At 41.4% G+C, this 23,529-nt stretch overlaps 1 protein-coding gene and 3 non-coding genes across 6 annotated transcripts; 1 reads left to right on the top strand and 3 right to left on the bottom strand.

Annotated features, from left to right (window-relative positions):
- The first annotated feature begins 1,341 nt into the window (after positions 1–1,341).
- On the top strand, positions 1,342–21,162 carry LOC119550860 (protein goliath). 3 transcript variants are annotated; one of them, XM_037859836.1, is made up of 9 exons: positions 1,342–1,917; positions 8,477–8,524; positions 15,569–16,206; positions 16,263–16,395; positions 17,740–17,857; positions 17,916–18,067; positions 18,121–18,217; positions 20,180–20,530; positions 20,594–21,161. In XM_037859836.1, the coding sequence occupies exons 3-9, from the start codon at positions 15,645–15,647 to the stop codon at positions 21,023–21,025; spliced, it is 1,845 nt and encodes a 614-aa protein (XP_037715764.1). In that variant the 5' UTR covers positions 1,342–1,917; positions 8,477–8,524; positions 15,569–15,644; the 3' UTR covers positions 21,026–21,161. The 3 variants fall into 3 exon arrangements, with proteins under 3 accessions (XP_037715764.1, XP_037715766.1, XP_037715765.1); XM_037859837.1 differs by lacking the exon at positions 1,342–1,917 and adding an exon at positions 1,990–2,105; XM_037859838.1 differs by lacking the exon at positions 8,477–8,524 and having other exon boundaries at positions 20,594–21,162.
- On the bottom strand, positions 16,488–16,559 carry Trnaa-cgc. The gene has a single exon. It is a non-coding gene; the product is annotated as a tRNA-Ala (tRNA).
- Trnaa-cgc lies at positions 16,841–16,912 on the bottom strand. Its single transcript has one exon. It is a non-coding gene; the product is annotated as a tRNA-Ala (tRNA).
- Positions 17,451–17,522, bottom strand: Trnaa-cgc. Its single transcript has one exon. It is a non-coding gene; the product is annotated as a tRNA-Ala (tRNA).
- Positions 21,163–23,529: the final 2,367 nt, after the last annotated feature.

Raw genomic sequence — 23,529 nt, 5'->3', positions numbered from 1 at the left:
ATATGAACAATTTAAAAATTTAGACTTAAAGAAGATTGCCAGCCGGACAGTCTAGTCCACTTGGGTCAGAGTCTGCTCCGTGCTTTATCTCTATTTATTCCCTGCTAATGCATCCCCAATCTCGTTTTCTATGCCCACGGCCATTGAACTTGCGAGCCACAAAACAGATCATTAGCTATCAAACACTGAAACCAAAGCGGTAGGTATGTGTGTGGTAAGACTTCTGTTGCCTGTTTAAAAGCTTTCAACCCTTCGTTGAAAAGTCATTAACTAGTATAATTCTGCAAAATATTTTGGTAGTGACGCACATTTCTGTGCACCTTTTGACAATGCCAACAACCTTATCGTGCTGGCATTGGTTTGCTTTGATTTCGACTTGCGTTTACTCAAGAAGTTAGATAAAAGAGTAGCGGGGCGTTATAGGTTGTGCCAATTACTGGCTACCAAAATGGCAAATCCCGATTTAGATCAGGCCAATAACTGGTTGGCCAAAAGTCCCAAGTCGTCGGGGTGGTCACATTTCCAAGTCCAAGACAGTTCATCGGCGTGGGCGTATGCATTTGACATGTGCATCGCTGGCTAAATATAACGTGCTAAGCCTTCAGTGGAACAGTTCAAAAGCGAAAAGACATTGTAATACCCGGTAAGTGGGAAGGCCAAGGGTATATTGGCAGTGCGTTTACCTTTTGTTTTACCCTTCTATGTTGATCCTTATAAGCACCAGGACTTCTAATGAAGATCAATAACCAGACCTAATTTAAAAGCGCACAAAAGAAAAATTATTTAAATAATCGTCGGTTTTATAATTACTTTATTATCAACATATATAAACATGCTGAAGTCTAAGCACTTGCTGCTGGGTATAGTCACTTCGACTAGCAGAATTAAACATACTTATTTGCTTGCGCGCTGGCAGCACACAAAAAATATCTTAATAGTTTACATTTTCGATATAAGTAACTATAAATATAATTAAAGTTAAATAGTATATAACATTAAAATAAATTTAACTTATATTGGTAAATGGTAGTTTAATCATAAAATGATTTTATATGACTTTATTATATTATTAAATTTGTATTCATCTCTTTTTTTTGAGTGTGGTTCTGTGCTCTTTGTTGCTCTCTTTAAACAGTCTCTTCTCTCAATTTTTTCTCTTCTTTCTTGAAATTGTTGTCTTTTGGTTGAACTCCTTATGCAACTTAACATAGCCGTAACAGAATGGTAAAAGGTAACGGCCAGAGGGCGCCTTCTGTTATTTCCAATTAAAGGCGCCAGAGAGCGCTTTATTGGCTGTGTTGATGGCTGGGAACGCTGGATATTTCAGTCTTCTCTCGTACTTGCACCGAATTGGACGTATCCGTCGGATGGCTGATAGATTGGCCCTCCGTGAGGCGCGTATCTGCGGATCTGTACTAATTCTAATTGTTCTCTGCCTCGGTTAGTCAGTGGTTTTGTGAATAAGTTATTGTATCGGGACTAACTAAACAGCAGCTTGACAAAGGGTATATCTAAAGAGAAGTGCAGGGTCGCAAAAGCGCCTCAGCTAGTGTCTTGAAGATACAGAGGCAGTCTAAAAAAAGAATACACATACCTGAATTTATTCCAATCGCGTTCGCGTAACAAACAAAAAATAGATAAGGCAACAACAATTACACAAATTATTACGAAAATGCGCCAAGAAAATTAAAAAGTGCAGATATATTTCGATTGTATCTGCTGTTTATTAATGTTATACATGTGTGAGTGGGGGGTACGAACAGCTGTTGGGGCAACAAAAGCGTGAACCTCTTTGAATAGTCCGAGTGTTGAATACATTTCGACAGCAGCCGCAAAACGACAACAATACAGAAATTCTCTTATTTTCGAGTTTCTAAAAAGTCGACAATTTCGTATTTCCCCGCCATTTTTCTCCAGGTGAGTCAATTTTGTTTATACAAGAAAAGCTGTTTATTTGTTGATTAAAGCAACAGACGCTTTTTCCTTTAGCAAATTCTAACTTGTGAAGGCAGACTGATAACAGATTCCCGCAAGAGTTCAATGCTTGCAACCAAGATAGTGGTTTAAAATGCTACAATGAGATGTGTTGATAATTTATGCAACAGGTAATAAATCGGAAGATTTAAAAAGTTTTCAAAATGTGCTCAATGTAAATTGGGGTCAAGTGCATTTTCGAGTTTGAGCCTTACATTTCGGTAAATCGGATACAGGGTTTCGGTTAAAAAAAATGTTAGACACTTAACACCTAAATCAGCAGCCAGATGCATTCATAGAAAAAGAGTGCAGCAGCTCAGCAGCAACAAGGAAAAGCCTGGGAAAAATCAATAAGAACGCACGAGCAACCTCCCAAAGCCTGCTCTACCCCTACTGCATCGCACTCCGCTGAGCGGCCGACAGCAAGTCGGACAACTCCATAAGCGATTCCAGCTTGGTTCTAACCGAAATTAAAAAGGACAGTGTTGGCCCAAGCGAAGGATTGCCTGCTTCAAAACGGTGCTGACGAAGTGCAGTCAAAGTTTGGGGCTAACTGCTGATGGCGGTGAAACTCCCCCGGAATCCGTTCCACCCTCTTACTCCATTTGCTGCGAGAGTCATTGCCATCTAGCGAAAAGGGAAACCAGCTACAAATTCTGGGGGCAGTTTCAACCTCTGGCTGTCAACGAAAACAAAACAACGGGGGGATCGGCGCAGGCGCATGGGTCTCCTGAACTCTCTTTCAATTTGCAGTTCGTTTCAACCGAAATTCAAGCTCCCATTTAGCGAAGGTTTGTTGTTGTTGCTCTTGATGTTGTTGTTGTCACTGTTCTATTGTTAATGCATTTTTGGCAACGAACTGTGTCGCTTGTATGTATATCTGGGAATTTGGCTGCACATAACCAGCTTCCCCTTCGATGCGTTTTCCTTGAACCACAGCAAAGAGCCAAATGAAAAGCGACGTGGAAAACGAGTTTCTTATTTCGAAGAACTGCAATTGCAATGGCACCATCAAGATTATCGAACTGGTTGGGGCATAAGCACTTTCGATTTAAACGCCAATTTAGATATTGGGCTAAAAGTTCTGAGAACTCGAAGAGAGGGTATACATACCTGATAATATGGCTTCCCCCTCCAATCGCCTCTTTAAGTGGGTCACTTAGAAATAACGTTCTTGACCAACATCTGGAGCGGATGCTTTCATCATAGGGGAAAACTGAAAGTGGAAAGGCTTGAAGATATGGTTGAGCTAGGGTTTTCAGGGAAACATCACAGGGAATGCGAAGTAACCGTGCTTCCGCCTTCCATTTCAGATACCGCGATATCAGTGTTTATCGCAACAGTGGCGACATGGACCAAAAATAACAATAATTACTCTGTAATTTTACACGTCGTTCTCCCAATTAGCCAACGCCAATATGTTGGCCCCATTTCTTTGTCGTAGATATCGCTGTTTGTATACAAACTTTCATCCCGCCCTACTCCCTTCGCCAGTCTTTGGCTCCAAGTGCAGTGAACCCTCGTGGTAATTATCAGGGGAATTAAGTGAAAAGTATATAATCGTTCTCCAGTTGTGAACGGAATGTTGTGCCAGGGCAAAGTCAAGCGAGTGAAGGTTGGAAAGAGTTTGGAGCAAATTGGCCATGGAAACAATGCAAGTGGGGGAGGAATATGCTATGGCTATTCGAAGCAAGCAGCACTTTCCCCTTTTATTGTGCTCTTCACAGCATTTGTAGGTAGTTACTCTGCCTTATGGTGTTCTAATAGGGCATGTACACACTAAAAAGAGAATAACCAATATCGTTGTTATGCTAAGGATCGGGTGCTAATTTAAATATTCTTTAATAACTATATTATCTATTTATTATGTCGTCGGTTCGGCTTGTGCTTTCCAACAACTTCAGTATGGTGGGAAGAGACTTTCAGTCCTGTGTCTGTGAATCCTCTTTACATCAAGGGTACATATTCTATGTGTATTCTTAATTAGTCGCGAAGTCCCTCACCCTACCTTGCATGTCCCATTAGTTGGTTTCATGTGGTCCCACTATACCATGCTCTCATTAGGCTAATTGCACTCTCACATCGCTTAAAAAACCCATACGTCAACATGACGAAGGCTTATAAGTAAGGTCAGCTTGGTAAAGGGCCACCAACAACAGGAGAAGAAGGTTTCACGCTCATTGTTAATTTACAAAAATCGCAAACTTCCGATTCCAGCGAACTTAATTGATACAGGAACATTTCACTTCAGCTACGTTCGTCGTGACGCCAGATTGTCAATGCCGGTGAAAGGAACAAGGCACGCGTCAAGCAACCAGTGCGAAATAAATTTTTATGGGCCTCTACTAGAGATCAGACCGGCTGAAAACGGGTGAGGCAGCCGCTTCCTCATAGGAACCTGAAATAGCCGGCGAATTTCTGCTGCTGAGGGGAACAACGTCACACTCACGTTCTGGCTTATTAATGATTAAATAATACAACTTGGCCGAGTGTGAAATTCTCTCAAAGCGACGCAAAAATCAAGCTGTGACCGGTTCATTCTAATAAAATGTTAACGAACACAAATTGTTTATTGCATTAGTTCAATAACTGAACGGAATTGTTCGGGATCGGCAAGCGGAGGGAATCCGCCAGAAACTTCAGCTAATTGTGTTTCCGGACTCAGCCTCGAACTTTGCTTGATATCGACTGGGCTTTTACTCGATTAGTCTGTACGACACTTTGTTCTCAAATCGTATAAATAGTCAAAAATATATAAATATGTATTTATATACTCTTGCAGAGGGTATTTCTTCTATTAGTTTTCCTAACATTCTCTGACGAGTGCATTACATAACTGGTTCGTATTTTGTGTTCATACAAGATTGTAGCTGATCTTGTCGTAATCTTCACAAAAAATAGGCGGGGGAAGCTTACAAATTATTATGCAAATACCAAACTCTTAACAGATTTTAGGATCAGATAGTTTTACAATTGTAGCATCAATACAGAATACTAATTGGCAAACCATTGAAAAACAGTTCATTGACCGCAAGATCTCGCTATTAATTCAATTGCCTTCTACAGAAGTTGGTGTGTTTATTGAAAATATCAAGTTCTTCGCCATCAACGCACTTATCAAGTGAAATCTAATGGCTTTGCTCAGCATTAATCATCGACTTTCCTAACGGCTCTTAGTGCTACATGTCACGAAAGAGAAACACAAAAATTACAGATTATGCTAATGGCTCATTAAGTCTCTCCGTCAATGCAAAAATAGGTTCCAAGTAAACAAATGCTCACTTCACAGGTAACGACTGCAAAGGAGAGCAATATTAAAGTCTTTATCCAAACTACGGCTTTGGGAAGTCGGTTAAGCAATAGGTACGGCCAAGGGCAAAAATACTTAAAATGAATCACAGAGAAAAAGTGAGGCATTTTCAGAGGCACCCACATCTCTGTAAAAGTGTAAATTATGTTAATTGACAAACATTTATGGCATAATTGCCAAGCGATTGCTGTCACTCATTAAATAACAGTAAAGTATGAAATGAAAGTGAAAATCAGCAAAATCAAGCAAAACCGTGAGATCTACAGCGAAGATATTATCCCGATATGGAGAGAAAGTAAAGTGTTTGAAAAGTAGAGCGATCAGATGAAATCGTGGTGGCCTCTGACATCTTAAGAAGTAAATATCTGATTACCATACCATGAAAATTAGATTGCTAACTGTTAAGTGGTTGAAATATAGTTGAATTTCCTATCAGCACACACATTTTTCTGGACATTGCTTTTCTCGAGCCATGGTCAATTGCCCCAAAAGTCGATTTTAATGTGGCTTTGTTGGAATAAACCGCTCTCCAAACACTTTTCACGCCCAAGCATCATACCAACTCATAGCCAACAGAGAACAAAGCTGAGAGGGAAAGCGATTTAACAATGAACTTTAGACAGAGAACAACGAATTGAAAATGGGAACGCGAATGTGAACAAAACGTGGAAAGCGTTAAAAGTTCAAACGCCCTGAGAGACAAGTTAACAGGCCCCAGAAGCACATTGTGCACAAATAAAAGCGTCTGAAATACTTATTCTGCCCCACGAATTTCTATAGTAACTGATTAAAAGTCAGGTGGCTAGGCGGCTGCATCTAATCCTAGCCGGTTAGCTCCTGCCTCAGAACGGACATTGTGCCAAATTAATGAATGATCACTTTTTACGTCACCTTACCAGACAAATTAGAAACGCGTGCTAGGGAACTCTCGTCAGCGTGAAATGAAATAAATATCTAGCGCCGTTAGCTGGCGAGAGTGTTGGCAAGTGCGTCCAAAGACCTCTGTCTAACGAAGTCTGTCATTGGGGCCAGTGACTCGGGCTGAAGTCAGTTATCCCCGCATTTGCACAGCTGCGGCCAGTTCATTCTTGTTTCAATCTCTTGAAATCTAACGTGTGTGGAGTGGAAATTAATGGACGGAATCGCTTTTAATTGTCCCCTTGAGTTCTTAATTACTTCGAACACTTTCAGAGCTATCGAAAAACAATAACAAGTGTCCAATAATGATTAGATAGATATTTTTCCCAAAAACTTGTCAAACAAAATTGTTTAGGCTTAAGACAAGCACTGTCTGTCCGAACAGAATGATTAAAAGCCAACATATCATAGTAGGAATGCTCTAGCATATGCCCTAGTTCATTATTATTAATATTCGCGGTTGTGTTCACAGTGCCCGACAACCCGTGCAGATAACAGTGACTGATAAAAATAAATGGCACCTACCAAAATTGCACTTGATGGTTCGAACAGTAGAAAATAGGGAAGTTGTTACTTCACCTGTATGCCATATAACCGTTGGTATAGGATTTTATATTGGCAATTAATACTTAGCTTAGCTCTGATCATGACATGGTAAATAAAGACTCCCGCGGGCGCCTTGGACCATGACTCACTATATCACGTTCATGCCCCCAGTCCCCAATAGACACAAAACCAGACTCCGGGAGTGCGTCTCATTCGGTACCCCATCCCAGCACAGACGCCGCAGGAGATGCATTTGCATGCAAGAGCAAACAGCATATCTTCTCGTGGGCCGACGTCTTCTGCTTTGCTTGGGCCTGGGACCCGGCTTCCCAGGGCGACGTTAATTAGGGCGACAAATGCCTGGGCGGAGACGGGAACTGTGCATTGGCGCTCTTCGCGAGAACTCATTGCATTCATGCTATTGTTTTTCCAAGGCAGCTGCGTCTTAAAGTGGAAAACGATCGACGGACCCCAACTTCCATCAATAAATTACACACCATATCGCTCTTATTGTCTGGCCCGGCCTAAAAAAATATTTGGTTTTATTTTATCGTATGATGGTTCTTCCACTGCGAAGCACCCAATTCACTGCGTTAATAAGTACTGATTGCTTCTGCAATTCCCATCCTAATAACCACCCTTGTTTAATGTCTTAGTAGTAGCTAAAAACTTTCCCACAACCCTTGAGGAGAAATCAAAGTAGCAGTCGGATGACAGAGACGGAATCAGGAAGCCCTGTAGTTTTACGAACCAGCCTCCCACTAAGAAGTGATAGAACCGCATCTCAGTTTAACTTACTCACCTTGCTTATTAATTGTGGACAAGGCACTGGTCAATTCGCATCCGAGAATAGGAACTTTGGAAGCCAAACCAAATTAAAATATTTTTCCGCATTAGCGAGTGGCGAACGAAACAAAATCTGAATTAATTAAAGTGATTTGTGCAAAACCGCGAGGCGGATACAATAAGGTGAGAGCCCAGAGGGAATGGAAAGACAAAGTGAGGAGGAGACACCGACAAGACATGTGCGTTGAATTTAATATCGCTAAAATTGTCACCCAATAAAAAATAAATCCTCCCCACTAATTGGATACCAACGCGACCTGTCTGATGTTGGGCGAGATGGAACAGGGCGGGTACTGAAACTGAGAACGGATGGGGCTTCCTTCTGGCGATGATTAAATGCCTCGACGTACTATAAAATCAATATTGTTTAGCAATCTCGGCACGCAAATCGCAAATGGCCAGCACGTTGCCATGGCCAAAAGAAGGGGGTGCGGTCTAAAAGGGGACTGCTCACTAATTACCAGCTGCTAAACATTCTGACGCGCGTCCCTTGCGTCTAATGTCGGTGATAACGTGGCTGTATATCCACCGGGTTGTTGGTGGCTATCACGTGTCTGCAGCAAGTGCAAACGCACGAAAAGCTCAACAAAGACTAATTGAGATACTACGTTCAGATTGCTTTCTCCTGGTCGAATTGCGATATAGGCATTTAATCCCATCAATAATCATAATAATAGACAATTCTTTATAAAGAGTAGAAACATATTCTTGCATATTTGATAAACACATCAAAATTGGCACCTGTAGCCACAGCAAAGAAAGGGTCACATCTCATAAACCATTCACATGCGTATACTAATTGACTTTGCAACATATTTAGATGTCAATTTTGCATGGCGCTTACTCTAATTGCTTTATATTTTCGTTTGCTCTCATTTTCAGCTCTGAGAAAGGAAAAACAATTGCACAGCTGAGGGATTGAAAATTACGGTAAGCCTACTTTTACTGACCCAGCGCTTTGGTTTAGTGGGTGAGGGAATAAATATAATAATTAGGGTCATTCTTCTGGAAATCAACTAATCAAAAGCTGCAATCGATTGACAGCCTTTCTGTCCCCTTATTTTATTTTCAAAGTTCAATTGACAGGCAGGAACATTGCTATTCCCGCCTCACTCATACTTCTGTCGATCAATCCATCCCAAGTTGGGCACTTTCAATCTGAACTCGTATAGCATAAAGTTGCAGATAAGGCTACATAATTACTTAATATTGGCATAACCTACCCCGCCCACCTATCGAATCCAGCAGACACAACAACAATCATGGCTTCCGTTTGACGGGCTTAGGCGGTTCGAGACGCGCGCGTGGCAGGCCACGTGTGTTATCATTGTCTTGAGGGGCTTGGTGGCTCCGAAACGGAAAAATCGGGGGTATCTAAGAAACTAAGGAAACAACACGAGGTCAAATATTGGTCTATGTTGTATCAATAGAAAATCACACAAATCAAATAGGACTTAAAGAAGAGGACAAGACAGGACAGCGGAACTTGAAGAATGAAACCATTAATATAAGTGCTGCTGGTCGGAAAGCTTTAAGGCAACATTTGACTTGATTAAGGTCACTTGCTCAGGAAGAAAATGCTCTCCATCGTGGGCAGTAATTATCACTGGTTTTACTCTTGCCACTTGCTTTTGCCACTGTGCTGATTTCTGCTGTATCGCTGATGGTTTCTCCATGGCGAAGCTCAGGGGAAGAGTGAAGCGCTGACAAGGATTCCCATGAAGACACCGAGGCCTTGGCAGCCACAACAACCAGAATGACAATTTAACTTTGTTATTGTTGTCACCATCGCTATTGTTATTGTTGTCGCTGTTGACAATGTTGAAAATCAATACCTGTTCGCGGAATTGGCCACCTTCCCATCCCCTTAAAAGGGGTGTCGGGATTCCGACTTCTAGTCCTTGCTCTTGCAAACTGGCTCTTGCTACTTGGGGCGCTGGATCCTGACAATGACAAGCTAGAAACCCTCAGGTGCAGTTAAAATATCTTTATATATCTGATGACTTGGGTAATGATGGACTGACATATGCTATGGATCTCAGTTTGCTTATTTCTCTTTGAGGGTCCGTCCACGTCAAAAATCGAAATAAACAATAAACAACCAAAGTCGTCTAAACAATTGCAGGCAAATAGCGGAAATCACGTTTTTACACTGCTGACGTTCGAGTGGCTAATGAATGGTCGAATGGGCTGAGTGGGGGCTTGGAAAAGCCGATCCAAGTCTGCTTCCGACCCACTGCGAAAGGGGTGCGGGAGGAGGGGCGGCCCGGTTGTGAGTGGACAGCACGCGGAAGGTGTGTAAAGATTTATGACGTCGTTGCCGGCGCTGGCTTACACATGTTTTGGCCTCCCCCACCACCCACTGGCGCACTCAGGGAACGACAAACACTAGAAGAATAACAACTCGATAGTGCGCCGCAGCGGTATTTGTAGCTTTTCCACTATTTCCACTTTTCCTCCCCAACCCTGCGCTTGAAACGTGACTGTGGGGAACGCGGCTTCCAAGTAGCGGGTGTTAATTCTTTTATGGCCGTGTCTGCTGGGCTACCTGCACTCTGACACTTCCAGCACTTCCACCACTTCCAGCCAGATGCATTTTACTAGAAGTGTGTCTCCGAGAGACTTTTCCAGGTCTGGCGGCTGGCTCTGAATCCAATGCTGTAGGGCTTTTATTGGTTTTGTCGCCGGGTCGTAAAGTGAAGTGCATCATAAATATTTACAAGTCTGCACCGCATAATGGCGACAGTTTCGGCGAGTCCTTTTTGGCCACAGCCCAAGGCTACGGAACGCCAATAAAAGTAAAATGTTGCAAACGTCCTGACTACGTTCCGAATAAATTAGCCCGGGCCCCGCAAATTAAGCCCGAGTCTTATTCCCAAAGTCATGTTCTCATTAACCCGAGCTATTTTTTTATTGTCCTTGCTCCGAATACCGGAGCCTAAGAGGTCGCTGCAGTTCGAATCCCTCCCCAATCGCTCGCCCATTTCGGACCACTTACGACTTCTACTCAAGCAACAGCACTAACAACGACAATAATGATGACATGAAAATGACACAAAAAAGATAGCGGAGCTCTGATGAATGGCTGCAAGATAATTTGCAGCGAGAGTGACATTAAAATGCACTTGCCAAATAAAAACGAGCTTTGTGAATTGGGCAGTCGGCCAAGAGCCCCCAAAGCGCCCTTCCCCATGGACAGAAACAATTGAAAGGAAAAGTGGGGAAACTCAGAGACTTTAATGGCTACGATTTCTCAGCAGCTGGCAAGTAATTAGAAACTTTGCTGTGGATGGGCGATGAGTCCGGAGTCGATGAGGAAATCCCATCGATGGAGTTCGCTTTGAACTTTTCTGGAAATAAATTGTACCCATCATTTTCCCGAAGTACAGGCTCGATGGGCTCGCTAAGAAGTTTCAGCGTCCACAGTTTGGAACACTCAAGAGGATGCCCTAAAAGCTCCATTTAAACTTTTACTTTATTTATTCCTCAGCGCTTGGGCACTCCAACTCGTGTCAAAATAAAACAAACATTTAAGAGGTTGTTGTGCCCCGAAGCGCAGCCGCTCAAAGTATATTATGTTCACGTAATGATGTGGCTTTATATACATTAACTCTTCTTTAGTTAGAAAACGAACGTCCTAGGCTTTTGAAAGTGTTCTCAAATGATATAAAATTTAATATTAAATATCAGATAACATGCTGGGTAACCCAAATATGCCGACAATTAGGCATAGCAAGCGAGGTGAATAATTTATGCGCGGGAGCTCGAGGAACGACAAATTGAAGTTCAAGCATTGTGCAGGGAAGTCGAAACGCCAAGTTGAATAATGTGTTGCGGTAATATTTTTAGAAGTATATGAAGAGGATTGGGAGCTTCGGCGTGGTGTGCGTGGGTGGGACTGCACACACACTCTTCCCTACTTATTTTTATACACCCAAACGGCTGTGAACATGTGCTGGCGTATGTTTTAAATTGCTCTCGCTTGCACAGATGTTGCAATATGCAAACAAGCGGAACAGCAGCCACCGCCAGCAACGACAGCGAATGCAAGGTGGCATTCGACCCGAAGGGGAGGGGATGGATGCCTTCGTCTATGGCACTGCGGCAGACTGAATCACTTCCAGGCACATTACAGAACGCGACTTCTGCAGCCCACGTCTTTCATTTTCCCCCCTCCACTGATTGTAGTAAATCAAGGAAGCTGTGATAAAGCCTTTTCTCGAACTGTAAATATAATGAAATCACAAAGGAAATATAGAGCAGAAACCGTTTGTAGTTCTAGTTCACAGTGAAGTTGTAAACTTTAATAATCGTCATATATATTCCATAGAACAGATTGAAATACGTATGTGGCAGTTGCGTCGTCAAGTGATGCAAGTTTAATTGAAACTTCAAAATTCAGATCGCTTTCAATTGGCATTGTACATCCATCTCTTGTCTGCTTGCAATTAATGCAATTATCATTGTTTTGAAATAATGATTGTACACAACAATAAGTAAAGTAACAATATTGGGCTGAATAAATTAAGCCCATAATCACTGCCGAGCTCGGCGGTACAAATATCCGTGTGCAATAACAGTCGTCCAAACAATGCCGTGTACTTGCCATAAGTTAGCCCATTTAATCTGGAGTCTGCGCAAAGTTGAACGAATGCTTTAGGTTCAACGGAGCGCATTGAAACGCATCAAAACCAGTGAAATGTTAAATCAAGAGTTGTTTACACCCAGGTAAATGCGTTATTGTGGAAAAACTTCCGTAGTTGGTAGTTGTAAATAATAACAAAGGGTTGATTGTTCCGAGACCGAATGTTTAAATACCCTTCCAGTTACATTTTTAGATGTGCGCGCAAGAATCAATTTGAAAAAAAACGGAGACTGGTTTTATGCCGAAGACGTGTCTCATTTCCATCTGATATCCACAGTAAAGCTGAATTGTGTTACGTAGGAATAAACAAATTAATATTTATTTAAACAAGCATTTCCGAGCTCCATATTAGTGTCGTTCTTTTTCTACATGCAGAGCCACTTCACAAGCGCATATCGATATACCCACCGAGAAGACTCCATGGTGTATTTGCGTACATATAGCCAACAATAAAATATTGCTAAGCGATTATCATTCGAGGCACGTTTTTGCAAATCACGTTTCGCAATGGAAACAAACAAAAAATACAAATATTCATATAGCTATGTATATATTATTTTTAGCTTTGTTTGAATTTTTTGACCGTTTCTTGTATTCTATCTTTGCGCCATCCATTTGTTTTTTGCTCTTTTGTGTGTGAATACCAGTTCTTTTTTCATCATAAGTAAGGTTTGGCAACATCAAAATAGCTTATCTAAATAATTTCGAATATCAATTCTCTGTAGTTTTTATAAAATATATACTTTCGGTCAAGAAAATGGATTATCTTATTTCAGGAAACAACCACCTGTGATTTTTCTGAATGAAAGCGCAAAGAAATGGTTTCAATTTGTTCAAGATTCAAACAAACGTATATACCGTTTGGAGAAAAGCATATTATTATTTTGTTTATTGAATTGTATGCAATACTGTTTCATTGCCCGCTGGCAATTTGCCAAAATGAATAAACGCGGATTTATAAAAATAAACAGAAAGAAGTGCAATAGCCGCCACATGCGCCACCAAACAAATTGTTGAATCTTAAGTAAGCAAATACACTTAGGAGCGAACAATCTACTGCATAATATTTTCATCCCACAAATAATGAATTTTTTTCATAATTAAGTGTTATTATAGGGGTCAGTATCAAGAATTTCAACAGCGCAAAATCAAAACAAGCAATGCTTTTGTGCCTATGCGATTAGGCATGAAGCACCAGTATAACCACATTTCCAATCGAAAATTTCATGACAGAAAAACCCTTTTTATTTATTTATATTCGTAGTATAAATTTAGGATGAAAATCCTTATCTTAAATCAAGAATTGTTTTTTAATATGAATTTTTTTCTAATATAATAATATACATACATACATATTTCAGCCCATAAGGGTCGTATAGGTATACAAATAGGTATCTTGCTTTCCATTTCCAGCTCGTGTCTTCCATACACATTTTAAAACACCTGATATATATTTTTAAGAGAGCAGGATTTTAAAATGATTCCCCATTGTCACACCCACATAAGAAGCATAAGGCTGACGTTGCTGATGCGTAGTATTGAGGCAAAGAGAGAACTCAAAAGCAGAGTGCCAAAGTCATTCGAGGCATTTTTCAATTTGGCTGCGTTCAAGATTCGCATACATATATCAATATATTTATATGTGAGTTCGTGCCTTTGGCGGCTAAGCTGTATCCACACTTTTGGCACCAACTGTCAGGGTCAATATCCTAAGCAGGCAACACTTTTGATTTTGCTGTTAGCAATTTCTTTACAATTTGGCAGAGATAAGTTAAATGTACAGTTAAAATCAACAATTGTTACCCACACAAAACCAAAAAACTTATTTTCGGATTTCTTTAGTTGTCACTTTCAAAACTTTAAAGTTAAATTAAGAACCCAGTAACAACCTCATTTGCGTCAAGATACTGTCCGTCTTAAATGTAATGGCTATTCGTGGCAAGGTTTCTCAGTTGCCCAACCAAGATGAGTACTAATATGATTTATTGTAGTCCAACAAGAGACCGAAAATGTATCCAAGTCGTTATCTTGGGCCAGGTTTCAGTTTCACCGAAGACTGTTCATATGCAAAGCGTCTGGCTTGTATTGTGCCTCGAACGCAGAGGCAGAGGTAGTCGGTTGCCGTCCAAACCAGATTTGCTGGTATGTCCCACCGAACCACTTTTCAATGTCAGCAGCACACGCCCACGCTTCATCCTACAGCCATTGGTTTTTGCGGATCCTAGGGAGCACATAAAAGCATTATAGTGCAGGCCCTGAAATGGCTTTTCAACTCCATTCGAGAAAGAGCAACTTAATTTAAACTCTAGGTAAAAGCCTATTTATTTTAAACTCGTCTCATATTGCAGAAAATGTTTTTTCAGTTCCCTTTATACAGTGGTCGGCATAAGTATTTTGACAAAATAAAAGTTAAGTATACTCATAACTTGAATTTACTTCTTGTAAACTATAGGCATCAATGGAAAGGTAATTTCAATGCCGTTTGAATGATACAATACATTTCTTTACCCATTCAGTACTTATTGAAAAGGACGAATTTGTGTAAATCAACTTTGAAATTTAAAAAAAAAACTTTTTTCCTCGTCTTGAAAACTTAAATTTTTTGATGCAAAAAGTTTCTTCAAACAAAAATAATAGTAACTGCAAAAAGAATTTTTCAAATATCATTTTGCTTATATTTTTTATGATTTTTTGAAGGTGACAATGTCGGAAAAAATTTGTATGAAAAAGACAAAAATATGGCTCAAATGCCTGTTTTTAAGCATTTTCAAAAAATCATAAAAAATATAAGCAAAATGATATTTGAAAAATTCTTTTTGCAGTTACTATTATTTTTGTTTGAAGAAACTTTTTGCATCAAAAAATTTAAGTTTTCAAGACGAGGAAAAAAGTTTTTTTTTTAAATTTCAAAGTTGATTTACACAAATTCGTCCTTTTCAATAAGTACTGAATGGGTAAAGAAATGTATTGTATCATTCAAACGGCATTGAAATTACCTTTCCATTGATGCCTATAGTTTACAAGAAGTAAATTCAAGTTATGAGTATACTTAACTTTTATTTTGTCAAAATACTTATGCCGACCACTGTACATACTTATGTCAACATTACAGTGAATTTGATAATAATTTCTTAGCTATTTTCTTTGCCGGGGAATAACTGCGCATTTGGTGAGACGGCTCTTATCGGAGGGGGTAGCGCTGGCGGTATTTAAAGAAACGGTCATAAAGACTGTCGGCTAGTACTGTTTTTCGAATTGGGACGCTTATCGCCTGATAACCGCAGACCTCCAATAATTTGGCTAAACTGCATGCGGCTTTCTCGTTTCAGTTGCCAAACCACACTTGCCTAGAGGCAAATGCGACATTCTGATTAGAGCCGAAAACAGCTGAAATACTCCTGCGTCATGTATTTACGAAAAATGCTCCTACTGGCCTGCCTGGTGCTGCTGTTTGGGGGACTGCCGCATCTCACATCGCCCACAACAACCACAACCTTAGTGGCAGCCATGTCCATCGCCAATCAGGACCTGGAACGCTACTTCAGGCCAGGAAACGGAACGCACACCTTCGTCAGCATGGAGGACCGCATTGCAGTGGACGTCTACAACTACGCCTTCCTCAACTGGTCGTATGTGGAGCACGGCAACACCCTGTGCAACATGGACTTCGCCCAGGAGCAGGCTCGCTACGGGGAGGGAAAGGTGTTGAACGTTACGGGGCGTCTGGTTCACGTCAGCGCCGCGGACAACGCCAGTGACGACTTCGCCTGCACACCGTACATAAAGGGAACCCTGGGAGCCCCCATACCAGACAAGGGCGTGACCTGGATAGCCTTGGTGCGCCGCGGACGCTGCACCTTCGAGGAAAAAGTTAAGCATGTCTACCAGCAGAACGCCGCCGGTGTCATTATATACAACGACAAACAAGTGATGCAACTGGAGAAGATGCAGATCAAGGGCAAGACAAGTGAGTTTACCGGGAGTTGGCTACGTGCTCATCCTAGTAAACTTTCATTTCTGCAGGAAACATAGCAGCAGTGATAACTTATCAGAATATCGGCCAGGACCTGGCCATTACTGTTGATAGAGGCTTCAACGTGACCATCTCGATCATCGAGGGAAGACGCGGAGTGCGCACCGTTAGCAGCTTGAACAGGTGAGTGTCATTAGAACTCGGGTGTATGAATAGGGCTTTAATTTTTCTGAAAGTAAAAGGAGGAAGTACAAAAAATAATACCTTGACTTTCATGGAGACGCCGGGGTTTGAACCCGGGACTTCTCACATGCGAAGCGAGCGCTCTACCACTGAGCTACGTCCCCATACAATTTTCGAAACTTCAGAGTAATTGTTCAAGCTGGCTAATAATTCAGAAACAATCTTTTGAGAATTTTCGGAATCAAAATTTTACGAGTTAGAAAAACACTTACAAGCTTGTATTTTCATAAACTTTGTCTGATGAAAGCTTAATTTTTCGCTATCTGGCGCTTGTTCTAGTTTCTCTTACTTCGTTTTCAGGGTCTTCCATTTTAAACAGTTATATACTTCCTTAATCAAAATATTTTTGAACAAAAAGCTAAAAAAAATAATATGTACATTTATCTGGAGACGCCGGGGTTTGAACCCGGGACTTCTCACATGCGAAGCGAGCGCTCTACCACTGAGCTACGTCCCCGTCTGGCAATCCAGTGACCAATTGTCAACTACAGCCAAGGCAACTTTCGCCCATTGTCTTACACTGCCTTACCATCGTTCAGTCGGTAAAGCAGGTCTCATATATTTTTCTTCGTCGAATTTCACATACTCTAAAAATATTCATATCTGAAATATTTAAAGTAGCATTAAATTGAGTTTGCAACTAAAATGTAACAAATACAACGTTGTTCGTGCAAATTTTGTTTATAATGTTTTAAATTTAATTACGAAACGATATAAATTTATTTATGGCTTGTTCAAGGAAGGTTAATAAAATACTAAGTGACCTTGAATAAACTAGAGAAAAAATATTTGTAGTCTACTGACCTTCTATTAGTGCAGCACCCAGAATTTGTTAAATGTCAATGACTTTAGGAACACATTTTTTGCAGACTGTTGCATTAATCTTCGATTTCATTTCGATTTTCTGATTAAAACATGCGCAAAAAATGGAGAAATCCTTAATTAGTAAGACTTAAAAAAGTTACTTAAATAAAAAAAGAAATTTTGAATCAAATTGGAGACGCCGGGGTTTGAACCCGGGACTTCTCACATGCGAAGCGAGCGCTCTACCACTGAGCTACGTCCCCTTGCAAAATTCGCGCGTCGATTTTCAACTACAAGCACGGCCCAGAACGTTCTGCTTTACCGGCACTGCTCGTAAGCAGTGCAACTGCTTAGAATTATTGTTATTAAATACTTTTTAAACTTTTGTATTTAACGATTTTAAACGAATAAGCTAATCGAAAAAATCATAATTAATTGAAAAACCATTTAATAGTATTCACTTAATAACTTATATTTCAGAACGTCAGTGCTGTTCGTGTCCATATCATTTATCGTTTTAATGATTATCTCGCTGGTTTGGCTCATCTTCTACTACATCCAGAGGTTCCGTTACATGCAGGCGAAGGATCAACAATCGGTAAGCGGCCTCTTCATAAATAAATTCAAAGTCTCACGCGTCCTTTCAATTCTCGTAGCGCAATCTGTGCTCTGTTACCAAGAAGGCCATCATGAAGATACCAACGAAGACGGGTAAAATTAGCGATGAAAAGGACTTGGACAGCGACTGCTGTGCCATATGCATCGAGGCCTACAAGCCCACGGACACCATACGCATACTGCCATGCAAGTAAGTGAACAGAAGCCCTCCAACAGAACTCCTACTTAACTCCGTACTTGCAGGCACGAATTCCATAAAAACTGCATCGATCCCTGGCTCATTGAGCACCGAACCTGTCCCATGTGCAAGCTCGACGTGCTCAAGTTCTACGGATATGTGGTGGGTGACCAAATATATCAAACGCCCAGTCCCCAGCACACAGCGCCCATTGCCGCCGTGGCTGTGGACCACCCCTCCATCGAGGAGGTGCCCGTCATTGTGGTGGCCTTGCCTCAGGGACCACAGCCCCTCCAGCAGCTGCAGGCCAGCAACATGAGTAGTTTCGCTCCTAGTCACTACCTCCCGCGTAGTCGTAGTCCTAGCAGTAGTGTCCAGCAGCAGCTACCGCCCCTTCTGTACCAACCCCACATGCTGCAGGCGGCAGCGGAGCGTGGCAGACGCAACTCCGCTCCCGCCACAATGCCGCACGCTATCATTTGTACTGCCAGTCATCAGGTGACCGACGTTTAAGATATCGCCAAGCCACCCACGATTAGTCTAAGGTACAACGTTCAACCTACTGTGTACATACACGGATATTAACTGCCCCGCGAGCAGTGCAGGTATTCAATAGTAAGCTGTAGTGAGTTATAGTTCTTGGTTAGATCTGACAACCTAACACCAGACCAATGTTCATATTGATTTGGCAAGGCCTACGCATCGAAAGTTGTAGTTCCATTTCTATATTTAATTACAACATTGCGGGAACGCCACAGATACCGCCAAGTCGCATGCGGGTGCATCCTTGTCAGCCTCAATCATAATTATATTTTACTTAATAATGTATTAAAAGCTTCAAATGTGAGATTTCGTACGTTTTAAGTGTGAATTTAGGTATTGATTATGTTGCTAGGTTAAACAAACGCAATTTATATTTCTCAATGCCCGCTATAATACATAAGTCAAGCATTTGGCTGGTTTGATATCCGCGCAGGAAATGGAAAACAAGAAAACATGGTTACAAAGACTTTCTATTTCCTTGGCTTTACCAAATTGCAAGAGCTGATGCCGATTAGGACTAACGTAAAGGCTTATTGGACTCATTTGTATTAAGTATTCACTCATTTGTAAATAAACTCATTTGAGAGCAGTGTACTTAAAAAAGCTGATAAGAAGACTTCCATTTTAGTTTTTACGAATCCCCACGCACACTTATATGTATCAAAGCAACCATTTAAAATACCGCTAGAAGTTCAACTTGAAGACGGAATTAAAAAACTTAAATCGCTTAGGGTTAAAGATAAATGTTTAAGTTCTATTTAAGAGTAAGAATTGTCGATACAGGTAGACGAAAGAAATTACTTGCGAGTACTACAATAACTATGCCTACCTAAATACTATACCAATACAATTATAAACTATGACTATATCTTATAGCTGTAGATGACGTAATGTTAAATGCAATAAATGTAGAAAAATCCGCGACTGTTTTGCTAGTCGAGTGTCTGGCGATTAGACACATGAAAAGATACACAAACCAATCGCACTCAGCGCACATTATGTATTAATGTTTACTGTAATATTGAAGGTGCCAAAGTATTTGCTTTTAGTTGTTCAAATTGAATAAATCAACAACATATTTTATTTACATTAATTCGTATTGCTTACGACGTTTAGTTGCATTTATTTATGAATTGTTCTCATGGCCTTTAAAGTTTATATCGTTTGAAATCGTCAGATCAAAACAATTAAAAAAGTAATTTTACTTTTCTTGATGGGTCGATTTATGTTTATTTTGCAATATTCTCTTATGAAAAAGATTTTTAGAAGTTATCTCGATTTTCCAAAGTAAGTAGTTAGGTTTTATATCTTCTTTTCTGAACTGTTGTTTTGTTTTTGATTACTTACATCAACCTCAATCAAGACCATGCTGATCGGTTAAAACAACCGTTAAGAAATTAGAGATTATCTTTGCTAAACCCCTTTAACAAATTGTGGACTCAAACCTTTTTAAGAACCAACCAAATAAACATATTGAATTTTGAAAATTTATTTGAAAGATGCCGCTTTTTGCCTTTAGAACTGCTTGCGTTGACTATTTCTTGGAACAGCACCAGAACTAGAAGGATGTTTTTCTTACAGTTTTTAGGCAGCGAGGAGAGTATCCTGGAATATCAGCCGGATCCCCCGCAGGGACTAACAATTGTGGAGGCTGGGAACAGCTCTGCAGAGCCTGTAGTTGGAGCAGTACAGACCAGCGCCTTGGCGGATCTCATTCGAAGCCGCGACTTTGTAATCGATTTTCCGCGAGTCTTTGTCCTGGACAGCGGTAGTGTGGTGGGAGCCCGCGAAATGCTGTTCCCGACCCGCCTGCCCGAACGCTCGCAGAGCTCCCTGTCGCTGAGGCAAGCCCGCGACTGGATGAGCCTGATGAGCAACAAGCTCGAGGAGCAGCAGGGTCTGCGCCGCTTGCGCAAGGATGAAATGCAGCAGGTACTCAGGGGTGAAATTATTGGAAAAACCTCCCAGATCTACTCAACTACCTTCTCTACACAGCAACTTCTTAGTGCGCGAGAGTCGGCTCGCCACCGCCGATCGCGTTCAGCGGATGGACGCTACTCAACCGGATGCTTCGGGGGTCGCCAGCGTCAGCCCTCCGTGCAGGCCTCTGGCCTAACTCAACCACAGCTCCAAGCCGAGGTCGTCCAACTGCGGCGCTCCAGTTCCTCGCGGGCCCTGCAGGAATTGACGGATGCCTCCTACGCCCAGTCACGGCAGCGGCAGCGGGAAAGGGACACCTTCGACTTTGCCAGGACGCGGCGACGATTCATGAGGCGCGAGAGCGATGAAATATCCTTGCGCTCACTGCCCAGGCGAGGAGGAGCCCCTCCCCTGCAGTTGCATCGGGAGAGGGAGGCCGACGCAAGCGGTCACGGTGATCAAATTACCATTCAGGTGAATGGGGAAGGTGTCGACCTCAACGAGTGATTAAAACTGCTTACGCTTAAATGATGAATAATTGTGTAAAAATATCGTATCTAATTTAGAAACTGTTAAATAATGTTAATAGGCTTTTAGGAATATATATTTGGGAAATAGTCGAAAAATATAAAGTCATACTTCGATACTTCGATAACCTAATAAAGTTTACAATCAAAAAGTATTCAAGCCCAGAAAAATAGTTTCCTCAAATTGGTCAGACACAACTATTTCGTATTGGCCCCTTTTCCCTAAGTAAAATAAGGCCCTCAGTTTTCTGCAGTTTTTTCGGTTCTTCATAGCAACCTCGGGGCGAATTCCATTAAGGATTTGCGCGTGCCTAAGGGATACTGTAGGAACGCAAAATTCGGGCTGATCCCAGCCAACTGATTTGTTGTTGGGATTCAAGGCGATCAGGGCAGACAGCCAGGCAGCAGCATAACTTCAGACCAGCAGAGTACAGGCAACTGACAACGGACCCGATTCGACAGCTCAGGGGAGATCCACATTTTGATCCCACCGAAGGCGAGGAGAAAGAGAAATAGAGCACAAGTTATGAGGAAGCCGAGCGGTTGAAGTTGCCGCGGCCAAAGACAGCTAATAAGAATTCATCATGTGCCGCAGCAGCGAGCAGCAGGGGCAGAACTCTCCCAGGTGGAGAGGAGGACAGGGCCAGGCGTCGCCTGCACGCGCCGTAATTGCAACGCAACAGGAGGGCCGCGGATCCCTGGACCAGGAGCACTCCAGAGCGCTCCAGCTTCGAAGCCACTCGATGTTTATAAACTTAAAGTCTGTAATCACATTAGGGCATGTAGTCAGTGGCTCGGCCTGGCCTTCCTGCCCAACTGTTGCAGCTTTATCACCTGACGGGCTCGGCTCCTCCGACTCCGCTGCTTCTTCGCCATACTCCTGGCTCCTCTGGTTCCACGATCGCGATCGATGACAGCACGTACGAGCCTGGTCCCAGTTGCCGAGATTGGAGGCTCAGCCGCGCTGTGTTTTTTGAGGGCTCTGGGCACAGGGGCGTGACCGCGGTGGGCGTTGCACTGAGCATTCATGATAAAATTATTATATTGTTGGAGGGCCGCTGTTTTGGGAAAGCCATGGTGAGAGAGCAAACTAAACAGAAAAGGAGTTCTTCCCTTAGCATTTACATACCGTAACTCTTTGTAACGAAGTCTTTAGAACACGCTTTCCAAATTCCAACCAACAACTTTCAAAGCTCTGGAAACTATTTGAAATTAATTAATAGAAATTATAGATCACCGTTTTAGGAAAAAACGCTTTGTAACAACGAAATTCTGAAAATGTTTATTAAATGTTCCTTACAAAATAATATTTTGGAAATAATCCAAAAAAGAAATTTTCATACATTTTTAAGAACTTTTTTTTGGTATCCCGTTTTTAAATTATTTCTTGAGTTGTTATTAACCAATTAAGATGACATATATATTTTTTTTACTGTAATGTCACCCTTAAATTTTGCCGAATAAATGAACAGACTTAGTATATTGTGTGCTACAACGGCAAAAATCGCCTCGTCCATCTTCAATTAAACATTGAAGTAAAGTGGAGGAATAAAAATGGGCAAGGAGCTAGAACTAGATAAATTAGATGAACAACTCCTTTTTCTTCTCCTAAATTTTCTATTATCCCTTCGTCCTTCTATGTTCTGTCACTTTTAAAAGGATACACAAATCTATATTTTTGAATTAAGGCGCCATGTGTTCTTTCTCTTCCATGAATATGAGTCATTATTTTGCCATCTGGTAACACCAATCTTTTCTTTCTCTTTAGCAACAACCTTTCACCTCTCTCTTCTCTGCTCATGCTTTCCCTTTGATCCTTTTACATGGTTCTAAACGGTAGATGGCGCCATATAAAATTAGTAAAATTAATGTAAATATACATTCTTGTTAAATAAAATATGGCAGCCCTAGTGGTTATCGAGCGTTGTGAGGCTTGAACGCATTTTCCCAGTCGGAATAATGAACGGAATACCGCTTCCCAAAAATGAAAGGCATTAAGAAATCAACAAGAAGGACGCATAATTATTAATACATCTATTATTCTAGTTAACAATAAATAATAAATAAATATACAAATATTAAAATCGCTTTATAAATGTCAGCAAAATGTAAATTTTTATGAAGCCCACGGCAATCTATAGATGATCAAAATCATTTATTGTTCCCGCCCCTTATAATTTTTTCTTTTCAGTCTGCAGGCCATAAATAAATGGGCGCACGACAAAAACAATGCACCGTGCTAATGTGGCAAGTAGGAGGCGATGCCATTGAGGCGAATCCAATCGCCCATGCAGCAGATGTGGCTCTCCTTCTTCAGATCGGTGATCGCCAGTCCACAATGCGATCACCAGGGCCGTCGCTAATCTGCTGTAAATGAGTAACACGAAGCAATGGAAATCATTGCAGATTGACGGTCCTCCATATGCTCCTCCATATATCCTGCCAGGTTTCGCTCTCCCAATCGGAACTAATTGGGGGAACAAT

Source organism: Drosophila subpulchrella, chromosome 2R, assembly GCF_014743375.2.
Source record: "Drosophila subpulchrella strain 33 F10 #4 breed RU33 chromosome 2R, RU_Dsub_v1.1 Primary Assembly, whole genome shotgun sequence".
Lineage (NCBI taxonomy): Eukaryota > Metazoa > Arthropoda > Insecta > Diptera > Drosophilidae > Drosophila > Drosophila subpulchrella.
The sequence above is the reverse complement of the archived record's forward strand: the minus strand, read 5'-3'. Positions and strand labels throughout refer to the sequence as shown.

What these genes read in the sequence shown, in the direction of transcription:
- LOC119550860 (XM_037859838.1), top strand. Translation starts at nt 15,645, where the DNA reads ATGTATTTACGAAAAATGCTCCTACTGGCCTGCCTGGTGCTGCTGTTT. An exon ending in AGGCGAAGGATCAACAATCG is followed by an intron (nt 17,858 to 17,915) that starts GTAAGCGGCCTC and finishes CAATTCTCGTAG; the next exon opens with CGCAATCTGTGCTCTGTTAC. An exon ending in ATACGCATACTGCCATGCAA is followed by an intron (nt 18,068 to 18,120) that starts GTAAGTGAACAG and finishes CCGTACTTGCAG; the next exon opens with GCACGAATTCCATAAAAACT.